The sequence below is a fragment of the Typha latifolia genome, chromosome 4, assembly GCF_019914945.1.
Source record: "Typha latifolia isolate L0001 chromosome 4, TyphaL0001v2, whole genome shotgun sequence".
Taxonomy (NCBI): domain Eukaryota; kingdom Viridiplantae; phylum Streptophyta; class Magnoliopsida; order Poales; family Typhaceae; genus Typha; species Typha latifolia.
In genome coordinates this window covers 15,267,080-15,281,455 of record NC_133089.1, presented here as the reverse complement: position 1 = coordinate 15,281,455, position 14,376 = coordinate 15,267,080, and the positions used below count along the sequence as shown (strand labels likewise).

At 38.2% G+C, this 14,376-nt stretch overlaps 2 protein-coding genes and 1 long non-coding RNA gene across 4 annotated transcripts; 1 reads left to right on the top strand and 2 right to left on the bottom strand.

The window, feature by feature from the left end:
- Nucleotides 1-676: 676 nt before the first annotated feature.
- On the bottom strand, nucleotides 677-2,825 carry LOC140787409 (uncharacterized). 2 transcript variants are annotated; one of them, XR_012108846.1, is made up of 6 exons: nucleotides 2,254-2,825; nucleotides 2,088-2,132; nucleotides 1,928-2,005; nucleotides 1,702-1,810; nucleotides 1,528-1,603; nucleotides 677-1,365 (listed from the first exon to the last, which is right to left on the bottom strand). It is a non-coding gene; the product is annotated as an uncharacterized lncRNA (long non-coding RNA). The 2 variants fall into 2 exon arrangements; XR_012108845.1 differs by having other exon boundaries at nucleotides 677-1,603.
- On the top strand, nucleotides 2,769-8,986 carry LOC140787407 (probable RNA-dependent RNA polymerase 2). The gene is made up of 4 exons (XM_073136308.1): nucleotides 2,769-3,335; nucleotides 4,242-6,130; nucleotides 6,936-7,086; nucleotides 7,974-8,986. The coding sequence occupies exons 1-4, from the start codon at nucleotides 2,805-2,807 to the stop codon at nucleotides 8,766-8,768; spliced, it is 3,366 nt and encodes a 1,121-aa protein (XP_072992409.1). The 5' UTR covers nucleotides 2,769-2,804; the 3' UTR covers nucleotides 8,769-8,986.
- A 521-nt stretch (nucleotides 8,987-9,507) lies between these two features.
- Nucleotides 9,508-13,756, bottom strand: LOC140787682 (uncharacterized). The gene is made up of 8 exons (XM_073136744.1): nucleotides 13,702-13,756; nucleotides 13,047-13,357; nucleotides 12,882-12,962; nucleotides 12,625-12,801; nucleotides 11,556-11,726; nucleotides 11,049-11,258; nucleotides 10,806-10,894; nucleotides 9,508-10,304 (listed from the first exon to the last, which is right to left on the bottom strand). The coding sequence occupies exons 2-8, from the start codon at nucleotides 13,132-13,134 to the stop codon at nucleotides 9,666-9,668; spliced, it is 1,455 nt and encodes a 484-aa protein (XP_072992845.1). The 5' UTR covers nucleotides 13,135-13,357; nucleotides 13,702-13,756; the 3' UTR covers nucleotides 9,508-9,665.
- Between the last annotated feature and the right edge of the window lie 620 nt (nucleotides 13,757-14,376).

The window sequence follows — 14,376 nt, the reverse complement described above, 5'->3', positions numbered from 1 at the left end:
AGGGACCCACACTGCTTGGTATCTTTATATATATATATATCCAAAGTTTAAGAGAGAGAAAGAAACAACCTGATATAAGGCCGCACAGCTAGCACAGAGAGTACCGGCCCACGTATGGTACTTTTGCCCTTCCTTCGCTGCCAATTACTTTTAGCTGTTGCTTATTTTTATAGATAAAGGTTATTCGTCGTGATATATTAACTTGTTAACTATAAAAATTTCTTTGTTAATTATCTGTTGGATAATTATTTAATATTTTTCGTCAATATGAAATGGGCAACCGTTAAGTCAGAGATGTAATTATTCTAAGTTTTTGACCAAAATATTATTACAGTACAAAATATTATTTAAAATATAATATTACTTAAACTATTTCTCAAACTAGTACTATAGTGAAATCATTGTCCAGTCCAACGATTTTTAGTCATTTTCTCTATATAAATCGCTTTCAGATCTGAAAGTGATTTATATAAAATAAATCGCTTTCTCTGAAAGTGATTTTATAAAAATAATAATGAAAAAAATTTATTGTCTACTACAATAATTTTTCTAACAGTTTTTCAGTATACTAGAAATAATTAAAATTACTATAGTACTAATTCAGAAAATAGTTTGAACTGTGGTCGGTAAATATTTTATATTTTAGTTAAAAAAAACTCTAATCATTCGTTCCTTCTCCAAAATAAGCTAGCAATCTCTCTCTCTCTCTCAGTTCTATCATTAGTAAAATAAAAAAATAAAAAAAACAAGAAAGAAGAAAAGTATTCTTATAGATCTCCTCTGATCTCCTCACTCATTCCCATCAGATTCCAAAGAGAAGATCACGGTCACGGTGGCATGCAGATGCAGGGAGAGGGGTAACTCGGTAGCTCTCCAAGTCCTCGAGAAAGAAAGTGTGAAATGCACGTGCAGATATATAGCCCCGTCGCGCTGGCACGCCGCCGCAGCCACATGCATTGCGGCAGCTAACTGCATGCATGTGCTCGCACGTGGAACGTGGATGTGTGATTATCTCACTCCATGACCATATTAACTTTTGCTTTTCTAGAGCATTAACTTCGCAGCAAAATATAGGCATGCAGCAGGTTGTAGGATATCTCATTAGCTTAAGTACACGAATCACGAGAGTACTGATGGTATCCAGAATGCGTTCCGCTTGTTTAAATAAAGTTTCTCATTGTAAATGGCCTCCTGAGCAATGGGCCGGGTTCAAGAAGAACAACTTATCAATGCCTCCAACTATTCTTATAAAAAAAAGTCTACCATCTTGAGCACAAGAATGACTCTTTTGATGTATGTACAAACTTGACAGTCTTAAAAGAGTGTGCATTTGAATCCAGAGTTTCCACGTTTATGATGCTATTGCTGCACAAAGGACTCCAATGGATGTATGAGAAGAAGAAAAAAAGAAGAAAATCTCAAAGCCAGAGAAACAAACTCTATCAACGTGAGTTGGGATATTAGAAAGAATATGTAAACTAGAAGCAAAAATATAAGTCTTAGCTAATCCGATATCTACAGGTTTACCTCTTGCAGGAACTTTCTTGAACTCTGAAAGCACAGGGTATATCTGCTCAAAAGCTTTGTGAGTGTCCTCCCTTGACTGAGCAAATAGAATGGATCAGAATACGATCAAATAAATTTGTAATTTGAACTTGATGACAGCAGTAGTTGCTTAAGAAGTATATATGTTCAAGTCACCTTGGATCCTGTGATGACTATCTATCCTGAAACAAAGACAAGAAGCACGATCTTTGAATCCCTCATCCGGTAGATGAGGCCAGGGAAGATCTCCGGGCTCCGGCTCATACTAAAATAATCACACGCCATACAAAATCCATGAATCAATGAAGTAGATATGTAGAACACTTGCGTTAATATGCTAAGGCAAGCGAAAAAATCTTAAATTAATTATGGAAAAACTTACGGAGCAGAATGTCTGGTGGAGACATTGCATTGACTCTAGCCTTATGGGAAAGTTGATATCACAGGAGGCAACGACATTCTGAATCGTGAAGTCTCATTAACTTAATTAATCGGAATTAAAGATTTAAAAAAAGTGCACAAGCATGTCAATATATCAGTACCAGAAACTGTATTGGAAAACCAATCTTCTGGATAATACGAGAAAACTGCATAACATGGAACATGTTAGTATGAAATAAAAAAGGCTAGAAATTGTTGAGAACTTTATTGAAAAATTGCGTTTATACATTCTCATTACCAGGGTGCCACATTTTTACAGTATCTTACCTTTCTTGCAGCCAACTTTGACTGCTCCTCGCTCTTGGCTCCTGTGCACACCTGAGTAAATATTCATCAATGGAACCATCAAAACTTTGAGAGGAAGAGAGAGATAATGTGTGCTTTGAGAATGCACATCTCAGATCACTATGATTGATAACTCGTAGCCCAGGCTCCCACACACACACACACACACACACACACACACACACACACACACACACACACACACACACACACTTGATGCATAAAAAAAACTTTCTAGTTTACATTCATTTATAGTTTACAATATTTTGATAAATAGTTTGATAACTGTAACAAAAGAGTATTTATTTTTATCAGTACTAATAGATCGGTCAAAAGCTTGGTCAAATAGTATCTGGGCTATGATTAGTTTTAGGGGCTTATAATCTATTAAAAAGAGGAGCAAATTGTAAAGACGTGAAATTAATTCTTTTTGTTTTGTAATAAACCAACATGTAGGGGGCTATTTATAAAATATCTCAACGAAATAAGGCCCAATATCTAAAACCCAGAACCCTTCTCCTCCTCCTCCTGCGATGGCCGGTGCCGGCCGCGCTACCGTGCGCGTCTCCAACATCCCGCCGTCCGCCATCGCCGCCGAGCTGTTCGCATTCTTTGACTCCGCCGTGGGCTCCGTCTTCGCCTGCGAGATCGCCACCGCTCGCCGGAACTGGAAGTCCCGCGGCTTCGGCCGCGTCCAGTTCGACTCCGCGGCTGCCGCGGAACTCGCACTACGCCTCGCGGAGGAGAACCGCATCCCCGCATTCCAACGCGCGCACCTCGCTGTGTCGCGATCCAACGACGATATCGTCGCGAGGGCATCCGACGCGAGGAATCGCGTGGAGGAAGCGGTTCTCCTCTCCGGGGACCTCGTTGGGGAGCGGTCGATGGAGGTTTTCGGATCTTGGAGTGGCGTGAGGGCGGAGATCATGCCCGAGAGGAGAAGGTTGAATCTTTTCTTGGAGGATGGTGGAAAGGAGTATAAGCTCGAGATCATGTTTGGGGATATCTTTGCTACCTCTGGTTGTAGGCTAAATGGAGGGGAATCGAACGCCATCTTATTTCAGGTTGAGACTTTGATTCTGTTTTATTGTACTTTCTCGTGCATTTAGTTTAAGTTTAGTTGGGAACGTCTCAGCTTTCGGTACTCTCAATACACTTAATTGCTATAGATACCGTACGTCTTGTTCCATTGTGATAGTTATTGCATGCCATCTCGCACAATTGTTTGAGTTCAGGATTATGCCACAAGTTTCATAGGTTTGAACAAACATTTTTATTTGGTACTTGTGTATTGTGTAAGCAGGTGTATAGCTGATTAAGATAAGGGAAATGATATTTATAGAGCAAAGGGGCCACTATAAACTGAGCAACCACAAGTTGGATTATTATAATTTTGCATTTGACTTTTAGCTGTAACCTTTGCATGCTGTTTTGTTATAACTTTGCATGCCTTTTGTTAGTTTTCTGCTTTATCTATTCTATATTTAGAAATTTCCAGTTTTAGTTAATCTCAATAGAGCTAAGTGCTACAAATATTGTTCCTTTTGTTGTCCTTTTGACCGTGGTTTAATACTATCTTTTGCAATTATTGTGATCAGTAGTAGCCGCATGTTTCATGCATGTAAGTGAAAATTGAGCTCAATGCTTGTGTAAGCAAGTGCGTAGCTGATCAAGATAAGTGATGGACTAACAAATTTTTTTTTTTGAGATTTTTGAACAGAAATTATATTAATTCTGGATCTGTATCTCAAATTCTAACAAAGGGACTACTACTAAATGTCTGGTTCATAGTTCTGCTGTAGATACTCATTGGTGTAAAAATTTATGACAATAGAAGTGTATACTGACTAAAGGAGAGAATTTGATATGACTTGTCTTGCATGTCTATTATATTACTTATTGTGTTTACTGTATTTTCTTTTGTTCTACTATAGATCTGATTATGCCTTACTTCACCTATAATGATCCAGATCAAGTATGCTCCAAGAATCTATTGTGGAGTTTCTGGGCCTACTATCACTTCAAAATTTAAAAGTGATCGCTACCATGCCTATAAAGAAGACTTCGAGTTTGTTTGGGTTCGCACACCAGATTTTTCTTTTAATAGTTCTATTGGGAGGTCTAATTCTCTTTGTTTGAAACTTGGAGAAGGATTATCAGGTTCAAATATTCTGAAAAGCCTACCATTTTCAGCAGAGCTAGGGGATTTAAAAATCTGGGCGGCGGAACTACGTGGTCCTTCAAAACTAGTTCCTGTTGTTGATTACCTAAGCGATTATTCTGTGATGTATGATATACATTTTCAGCTCAATTCTCTTGTACAAATGCAAAAATTATGTGCCAAGCAAGTTGACTCTGATCTGTTTAAAATTCTGGGTGGACTATCTTTAGATGTTTCAATGAAAATCCTTTCAAAGATGCACAAGTTGGGATCAACTTGCTATGAGCCTGTTCTGTTCATTGAAAAGCAGCTAGCCAACATGAGGAAAAATCAAGATACTTTGTCTTCCAATAAAATCACTTATCCAGAAAACTTAATGAGTTGTCATAGAGTTCTTATTACTCCATCAAAAGTTTACTTCTTGGGCCCGGAACTTGAAACATCAAATTATGTTGTTCAACATTATTCTGCATATGCTTCTGACTTTATTAGGGTTTCTTTTGTTGATGAAGATTGGAGCAAGCTTCCGTCTGACGCACTTTCAGCTAGAACAGAACAAGGAGTATTTTCTAAACCTTATAAAACAGGAATATACAGTCGTATACTATCTATTCTGAGAGATGGGATATCCATTGGCTCAAAAAAATTTGAGTTTTTGGCATTTTCAGCAAGTCAACTTCGTTCAAGTTCTATTTGGATGTTTGCTTCTAATGATACCGTGACTGCAGAGGGCATCAGAGAGTGGATGGGTAAATTCAATGAAATTCATTCCGTGTCTAAATGTGCTGCAAGAATGGGTCAACTATTCAGCTCCTCTTTGCCGTCACTAGATGTCCCTCCTCGGGATGTCAGGATCATTCCAGATATTGAAGTCATTACTGAGGGCAAGAAATATAACTTTTCAGATGGCATTGGTAAAATTTCTTTAGCACTTGCCAGACAAGTTGCTCAGAAATGTGGATTAATTCATATTCCTTCAGCTTTTCAAATAAGGTATGGCGGTTACAAAGGAGTAATTGCTGTTGACCGAACCTCCTTTCAGAAGCTTTCTTTGCGTCCTAGTATGAAAAAATTTGAATCAAACAGCACAATGCTCAACATCACTAAGTGGAGTGATTATCAGCCATGCTTTCTGAATCGTGAAATCATTTCACTCCTATCAACATTAGGGATAGAGGATGAAATATTTGAGTCTATGCAGCGAAATCACATGCATGCTTTAGACGAAATGCTGACAAACAAAGAATTTGCTTTGACAGTCTTGGAAAGGATGACGGGAGCAGAAAATAGAATTGCTGCAAAAATGTTGATGCAAGGCTATGAACCCTGTTCGGAGCCCTACTTATCAATGTTGCTTAAAGCACAACGAGAGTATCAGTTATCTGATATAAGAAGTAGATGCCGAATCTTTGTTCCAAAAGGCAGAGTTCTCATTGGGTGTTTGGATGAAATAGGTAAATTGAACTATGGTCAAGTATATATCAGAATAACAATGACCAAAGAAGAGCTAGAGGATAAAAATCAAGCTTTCTTTCGAAAAGTTGACCAAACAACAGCAGTGATTGTTGGAAAGGTGGTGGTCACCAAAAATCCCTGCCTCCATCCTGGCGATATTAGAGTACTCGAAGCTGTTTATGACCTTCAATTGGATGATATGGGTCTGGTCGATTGCATCATCTTCCCTCAGAAAGGCGAAAGGTATAGTCTCGTGAAGTTTCTTTAATCCTCTATAAATCGTAGAACTAATGGAACAATCTCATCGATTACGGTCATTATTAATTACGTTGAGGTGGTAGTCTGAATTGCTTAAACCACAAACTTAGAGTAGCAAGAACTCAAGAAGCATAAAAGTTGGGATTGTGACTAGAGAAATGGATAATGTATCCTCACTCCATCTTCCAGGTTCTATAAAATTTAATATTTGAATTCAAGGGAAGTCCCACTTCCCGTCTAGCTTTTTGTTGACACTGGACATTCCAAAAGAAAGGAACACAATGTTGTGTGGGAAGAAAGAAAGCTAATTAATTTTCTAAGAATTGTTGGGAGGAAAAATAAACCGAGAGAAAAAGGTATTCAATGTTCTTTTCTTATGTTTCTGTATATGAGTTCAATTGTTTAGATCCTCAACCTGGATTATCCTGGCTGCATCTAGATATTTCCAATCCTTTTAGATTCAGAGAATTCTTTCTTAGCAAATGAATTATATACATCAAAAAGTTAATATCCATGAAACCTGGAATGATCACAACTATTTTTGGAATATTTGGAATGTTCGAGTGTCTGAATGCTTATACCACGCCAATTGCAGGCTGGCATGGCTCATGTTGTGGGAAGTAATATATTACATCATACATGAGAGGACAGTGTATAAACAGGTCAACTTGTATATTCGTCTATTGAGAATTTTGGTGTGTCGATCGTCAATGTCTTTAGTATAGCAGCATTCACTTCTTATGGACTTCAAGTTGCAAGCTTACTATTTTTCAGTCGTTGGTACATGCAGGCCTCATCCAAATGAATGTTCTGGTGGAGATTTGGATGGTGACCTCTATTTTATTTGCTGGGATGAAAAACTTATTCCAGAGAAGGCTGATACACCAATGGACTATACTGCAAGAAGGCCACGCATTATGGATCATGATGTTACACTGGAGGCATGTTTAATTTGGATCTTTTGTCTATTTGCACTCTGTGCCCCTTTGCCTTTTAGATTCATATATAGTTAATTTTGATATTGCAAAGTGGCCTAGAATTTTTTTTTTATGAGATAGAAACTTGCAAAACCTTATATACATGATGTTGGAAGTATGAAGGGTATAGAACACAGTTTGATGCCACCAACTTTGCAAAATTCTGTGCATACAAAGTCATAAGATACTCATACCAGACTACTTGGTATTTATATTATTGTAAACATGTTATATTATTGGACAAAGATCTTGCTGTAAGCTGAAATGACCTTGATTACTTATAGCTAACTTGGCTTTTGACAAGCATATTGCCACTCAAATAATTCTTGATGACCATTCTTCTTTCATGTTTACTTGTGTCTTTCACTTCGTATTACTCTTAAGGTTTTTGTAATTGAGATTGAGGTTGGAGTTAAGAAAGCCCTAACAGGCTGTCATCTTGCAATACTAGGACCAAGTAAGAAAATGATTTTGTAATTTCTATTTTTCTTCTTAATCTTTTGAGCAACAGCATTAGGTTATGCTTTAGTGCGTGCTATCTGATTTTCTTCTTAATCTTTTGAGCAACAGCATGTTAGGGTTATGCTTTAGTGCATGCTATTATAAGCATATAACACTTGCCTTTAAGTTCTTTTATTTGAGTTACTTCGTAATGGCACAACAATTATAATAGTTTGATGGATGAGTTCTTGACTTCTAGTATGATGTTTAGTATTTTCATTTACTTTTGTCATATTGATATTGTAAAGGATACCGTTTCTGTAGAGACCTCTGAAAAATAGAAAATTTTCTTGCCTGATTTATGTTTGCAAAATATCTCTCAGTCTTCCTAATCATGTTCTACACTGCAGGAAATTCATAAATTTTTTGTTGAATACATGATTAACGACACCCTTGGTGTCATATCAACCACACACTTGGTTTATGCAGATAGTGAACCAAACAAAGCCCGTAATCCTAAATGCCTGGAGTTGGCAAATCTTCATTCTATGGCTGTTGATTTTGCCAAAACAGGAGCTCCGGCAGAAATGCCTAGAATACTCAGACCAAAAGAGTTTCCTGATTTCATGGAAAGATGGGATAGGCCCATGTACCCTTCTAAGGGAGTTCTGGGGAAACTATATAGAGCAGCATCCAGTCATGTTGAGAGCCCAAATTCTGACACCTTGTGTTTTGAAAGACCCCCTCAATCTGTGTACGACCATGATCTTGAAGTTGAAGGTTTTGAGGCTTTTCTTGAAGCTGCAGAAGAGTTCTATAGTCAATACTCTGAGAAGCTGACATCGCTGATGAACTACTACGGCGCTGAGCATGAAGATGAGATACTGACAGGTAATTTGCGCAACCGATCACTGTACTTGCAGAGGGATAAGAAGAGATATGGAGAAATGAAGGACCGAATCTTAGTCGGAGTTAGGAGCTTGCAAAAGGAGGTTGAAGAGTGGTTCAAGGGTTGCTGTATGGACAGTGAGTCATCAAGGATGGCATCTGCATGGTATCATGTGACCTACAATCCGAACGATAGTACCAAAAAACAATTCTTGAGCTTTCCTTGGATAAACAGTGATGTCCTTCTCAGCATAAAAGCATCAAAACATCACAGAAGGGAAACAGGAGGAGGCACTTCCAATGCCAATGCCATCTGAAGATTGCAAGATGACAAAGTTATCTTCTGTAAATAGCGTGTTTTGCTAAATCGGTAAATCGTTGTAAAGTTTACAAACTGAATGGTCATCTTAGACCTGTAAAGTAGCCTTGTGATGCACAATCATGGTTGCATATTCTCCACTAACAGAAAAACTCACTATTGTTTATGCATCCAAATTGCCCGACTGAAAGATTTGATATTTGGGTGTTGTTGGTAGACTTGATTTTGCAATGCTATCAGCTAATCAGTGCTGGTCATAATTGAAAGCGAGAAAAGCAACCCTTCATATACTGGTGTTAGTGTATAGCAATCCCGCCACCTCTGTTCCAGTTTGCCCTTAAAACTGGAAAGGTGCAATACACACCCAGTAACGAATCAGGGATTGGATCAAATTTGAAGCTTCGGATATAAAGAGCTTACATCAAGCGAATTCGACCGAGTTGTACATAAAACCGCATCCAGTTAACTTGCCAATAAATATCTTGAGAAATGGAATGAAATTAAATGGGTTATTTTTTTCAAACTCCTTTTGAATGCCATATAGGTCTGGCAGGATTCTACTCTTCTAGATCAGGAACTTCTTGCTTTGACAGGGTCTTAATAGTTTTCTTTATACTCTCAAGAAAAGAAGGAAAAAAAATTGCGTTTGATTTATCAACTTACATAGTAGGGACAACATAAGATGAGCAAGTTCACTCTATTTGTCAGTTACCGCACGTCAACAAATATTTGCAATAGACATTAAAAAGTCCTCTTAAAAAGCCATGGATAAAGCTCCTTTCTGCCTTTCATTTTAAGCAGCCAGAAATTACGTTACTCAAGTCATTTGTACAGACAAGCACTAGGATAAAAGGTTACCGAGAAAATTTATCATATAGGAGAAAAAAAAAAGTCTCTAAAATGTATAGCGGTCATCATAGTAATTGTTCCTATTACGCAAGCCATACTGCTGATGGATAGGATCTTCATAGTTTACAGCCTTAATCTCAACTCTGCGCAGCTCCTTGTCCATCTCTTGAACTGCTCCAAAGACAATCTCATTAGTTGTTTCACAACTCTTCTCATAATAAGTTTGTGGTCCTGAAGAGTACTGCCGATGTTGCTGCAGGTGCTGCTGACGCTTTCCATCCCACCCATTGTAATGGAGTCCATGCCGGAGATTTTGGATTACTTCTGGTTCTTTTGACATGAAGGCATAGGTCTTACGTGGGGTAGGAGTTCTCGTCTCTGGTGGCGGTGGCTGCTCGTCATCTGGTATGACAAATGTTTCTTGCATTGGCCAAGAGTTTGCACTTCGTTGGTGCTGCTGATACTGGTTCACAGGTGGTTTCTTTCTGGAACTAGAAAATATTGCACAAAAGATTTCCACTATAGATGATCTAGCTCCACCAAAGAGATTTGCCACTGAGGTGAAAAAGCCTTCGTCTTCTTGCTTTGCTGCCTCATCCTCGGCTGGGATTAGTGGTGGCCTCAGAGATGATCTCAATGGCTTCTGGTAAGGTGGCATGCTTGGTTTTGCATGAGTTTGAGATTCCTGTAAGAGAATTTCCAATACAATAAGACTAAATGTGCCTTATATATTTCAAAAGAGCATGATGAGAAGTAAATAACTGTAAAAGAGAATAAAGTTTCCACTTAATTACCATTACTAACTGTGCTTCACTAGAATTATATTTAATGGATGTTTATATATGCAATTTTCTTTTTTCGAAGATTTTACATGTGAATACCGAGGACCACAGTACTAAGTTTTCTCCTTGCTGTTCACAGCTCCCTGAGGCCAAATGGAACTTTTCTTGCATAAATTTGAAAAGGAGAGAGTTGATGCAAACTGACAAGATTTTGTCTCATTAATTTTGGTCTCTCACCGCCACTATGAAAGCAGTAACAGCCTCTTCAAGCAACGCAATCAAGCCAGATGAAAGACAAGCTTAATACTTAATGTCGGACTTTAGTTAGCTCTAAATGACAAAAGCTGCCAACTCTTTACTCTTCCATTCACAATCCTCAGTACAAGGGGAAAGATATTACTTACATTTGTGGATAAGAACATTAGACCAACTTTGCGTTGGAGCAAAGCAAGCATGTAACCAATGAACCCAGCAACAAGAAGCACAGCAATTCCTGCAGGCATTTTACCAATGAGATTAAGAGGTACTATTTAAGTAAAGGCATAAAGGTCTGTAATACCATATTCTGGCTGCCGTGAAGTTTCCTAAAGTCTAAGACAAGCAGAACAGAAGAAGCAAAATGATTCTATAAATGAACTCATTGACACCTAAAGGAAAACTGTTTTCATATTGGTATCCACAGTCATCAATATGAAGCTGGATCTCCCGGATTGCATGGTTTCCTCTGTCTATGACCAGAAGAGAGCAGCTACTACTAATGTAAACAACTTCAAAATCAGTAGAAAACTTTGCGTTTTCACTTGGCCCATCTACGTGACTTCCTCCGTTCCATTTTCCTCCTGCAATTGTCGTAACACCTAGACAAAAAAGCAAAAGTTAAAACCAACATCATAGTATTGCTTGTTGTTTCCCATTCTACATTTATGTTATTGAATGCCCAATTCAGAGACTGATAGTTCGATCACACCCAAGCTGAAATAGAAACAAATTTACTCTTTTTCTGGAAATAGAAATAAGCAAATCTAATGAAACACCAGAAGGAACACTTTGATGAGTTGCATGCCACTCAATCCTAGAGGGATACTTGCACAAGTGCCAAAGAAGCAAACCGGGCCCTATGCGGTATATATCAGAGCTTTTCAGTTTTAGTTTACCTGCATCACTGATTTTCCTAATTGCCATGTTCATAGTGTCTGCGACATAGATATTCCCTCCATCATCCACTGAAAATCCCATTGGATGGTTCATCCTTGCTTCTCGTGGCTTTCCATCTACATGACCAGCATACCCTTCCAGTGAACCAGCAACAAGCTTAGGCCTGTTGTCTGCAATTTTATAAATAGTTAGATAATATATGGGTTTAACCAGAGAAACTCAATTAAGATCCAGAAAACTTTATTTTGCAATGACTTAGGGAAAAAAAAGGTTGAAGCCTACAAGAGCTTCCAGAATCCAGATAAAATTAATGGAAGTAATAGAGATAAACAAAGTAGGCATAATAAATGAGAAATAATATACCTGTAGTAGATTAAGTTAGCAAAGTACGATGAAGCTCCAAAGTCGGCAAAGTTTGAATTCTTAAGAGAAAGGAGTTGTATTGCTCAAATAATAGAGGATGGAACCATATGGCATATGCTATGGGAATTAATTAATAGGAAGCAAAAAAGATGGAAAGAAAGAAAAACAGAGGATGGAAAGGAAGCACAAGGGATGAATTACCTGACTTTAAAGACAAAGGAAAATGAAGAGAAAAAAAAATTTGATGATGCTAAAATGATGTTTTGAACTCTAAAATCACTGATTCTAGATAGTTACACATAATTTGTTATGCAAAACAAATGCTATAAGAAACTAGTGAGACACAATATGATGATTTGAAGCTTAGAATCTTAGGAAATAGCATCCACTCAAAATATTAGAAAGAACAAAATATAGGAAAAAGAAAAATGAAAGAAAGCACTAAACGTTAGTACCTTACCCTAGGTAAACCAGGTCTAAAAGGTGAACAGCTATATATATATATATAATCTACCTCAGGAAACAATGCCCTGGTGCTAGAGTAGCAACTCACTAAAGAAACAGTATCACTACACGATCATCAATAGATTGCACTTCTACCCTAACTAAGATCAAACAAGAAATATGCCAGCTTACAAGTAAGTTGAACTATTATTGCAGATTTCGGAAAATTTTAATAGGATTTATATTGAGAAAGCAACTCACATTTGGACAATGGCAGAGAAATCTTATAGATATTACTGTTCTCCGAATCCAAAACTAGAAGCTCCCCACTTGGAGTCACCTCCACAGAATAAGGCTCGATTCCAAGCTTACTCCCATCGAACACCGTCTCCACAGTATACCCACCCTCAAATTTCATCATGGGTCGCGCAGAAATCGCTGCAATTGCAAACTAACTCAATGACCAAATCACTCGGCATGAAGAAAACTGCAAGAAATAGCGATCAAAGAAGCCAAACCAGTCTTCGTGGTAGATTTCAGCGACCACAGCCACTTGAAGAGAGCAGAAAGCACATTGGATAAGAACCCACTTGCTATTCCTACAGGAAAACAAATAGGTTGAGCCCAAACAAGACTCAAACAGAGGAATGCAGGGAAAAGACGAAGCAGGAGGAGGTACCCACTTGCTGGAGAAGCGGCAGAAACGAGGCAGACGCCATGAAGCAAAATGGCCATTAGGAGCAGAACAGCTACTCCTTTTTTCGTCTCCATTCTTCACTGGAACACAAGGACTAATGGCGAACACCCAAGAGAGCAAAAGATTGTAAGATTCGCTACTTGGTTGGCCGGTCAGACGATGAGATGGAGAGAGACACCCATTAAAGGATCAAACTTTTGCTACCCCCCTTTCTTCCTCTTCTATCGCATAGCAGAATAGAGGCAAGAGACTTGTAGCTGTGAGTGTGGGCTAACCTCTCTCTCTCTCTCTGTCTGTCTGGGTTTAAGGAAAGAAGGAAATGCCAAAAGGGAATGCATCAACTAAATTTGGATAGAAATAAAATTATTTCCTCTCTAAGATGTTCTTTTGGTAAAGCGACGGGAGCGGCTATAGTGGGGAAAAATAAAATTTCAAATCACCTCCTACTTACAATTTTTTTTTTATCAATCGATGTAACGATCTGGTTAACACAAGCAGACTAGATTCTAGATCAACGCCTTTCTTCTTAAAAAAGAAAAAAAAAACAATTAGATGGTTTTCAGGACAATTTAGCTAAAATAATTAAAAAAAAAAAAAAAAAAGAAGACATGGGTGGTTCATTATTTCACCATTAGACATACGAGAAAATTTTGCCACAGTGTATCATTTCCTTTCACATTAGCATAAAGTTCCATCACACCACAACTGGGCCACTCTGGCATATATCGTAACACCCCTGGCATACGACTCGGCACGCGGGATTCGTGCGTAAAAACGCCAAACTCGAGGGGCACGAATCTCGAGGTGGGTTGCTTTTTTTTTTTACTATTTGCTCTTCGGCTACTCTTCTCTCTTTTGGTTTTTAATCATCTTTCTGTACACAAGTACTGGTAGATCCAATAATTAATTTCCCAGAAACTTGAAGATGCAACGGATTCCAGTGCCTCCTATCCAAACAACTCCCACGTACTATTATCATGCATTTCTGCCATTCACAAATAGCACCCTAGAATTTTTTCGGCTTTAACGTTCCGTCACTGTAAAAAGATATAAAATATCTATGCGAAGTGATTGGAGAATAATTTGGTGGGGTAGCTCTATGGATCTCCATCTCCAATTCTCCAGTCTACACCACCTTTTCCTTTGTGGGGATTATTGTAGATATATTCCTCCAAACGCTTCCACTACAACTGCACTTTTCTTCCCTTTAACTTATTATACTAGCTTTTCTTTGTTCTGTTTTGTATCAGGAATTTTCTGATGAAACAAAGCAATGAGCTCTGGATTAACCAAATTGAACTCCACCTGAGCCCCAG

Bases quoted from the DNA above. Each gene is read 5' to 3' on its own strand.
- LOC140787407 (XM_073136308.1), top strand. From the start codon at position 2,805: ATGGCCGGTGCCGGCCGCGCTACCGTGCGCGTCTCCAACATCCCGCCG. The intron at 3,336-4,241 runs GTTGAGACTTTG...ATAATGATCCAG, and splicing joins CGAACGCCATCTTATTTCAG to ATCAAGTATGCTCCAAGAAT. The intron at 7,087-7,973 runs GCATGTTTAATT...TCTACACTGCAG, and splicing joins ATCATGATGTTACACTGGAG to GAAATTCATAAATTTTTTGT.
- LOC140787682 (XM_073136744.1), bottom strand. From the start codon at position 13,134: ATGGAGACGAAAAAAGGAGTAGCTGTTCTGCTCCTAATGGCCATTTTG. The intron at 12,963-13,046 runs GTGGGTACCTCC...GTTTTCCTGTAG, and splicing joins TTCTGCCGCTTCTCCAGCAA to GAATAGCAAGTGGGTTCTTA. The intron at 10,895-11,048 runs GTGTCAATGAGT...AAATGCCTGCAG, and splicing joins TGAAAACAGTTTTCCTTTAG to GAATTGCTGTGCTTCTTGTT.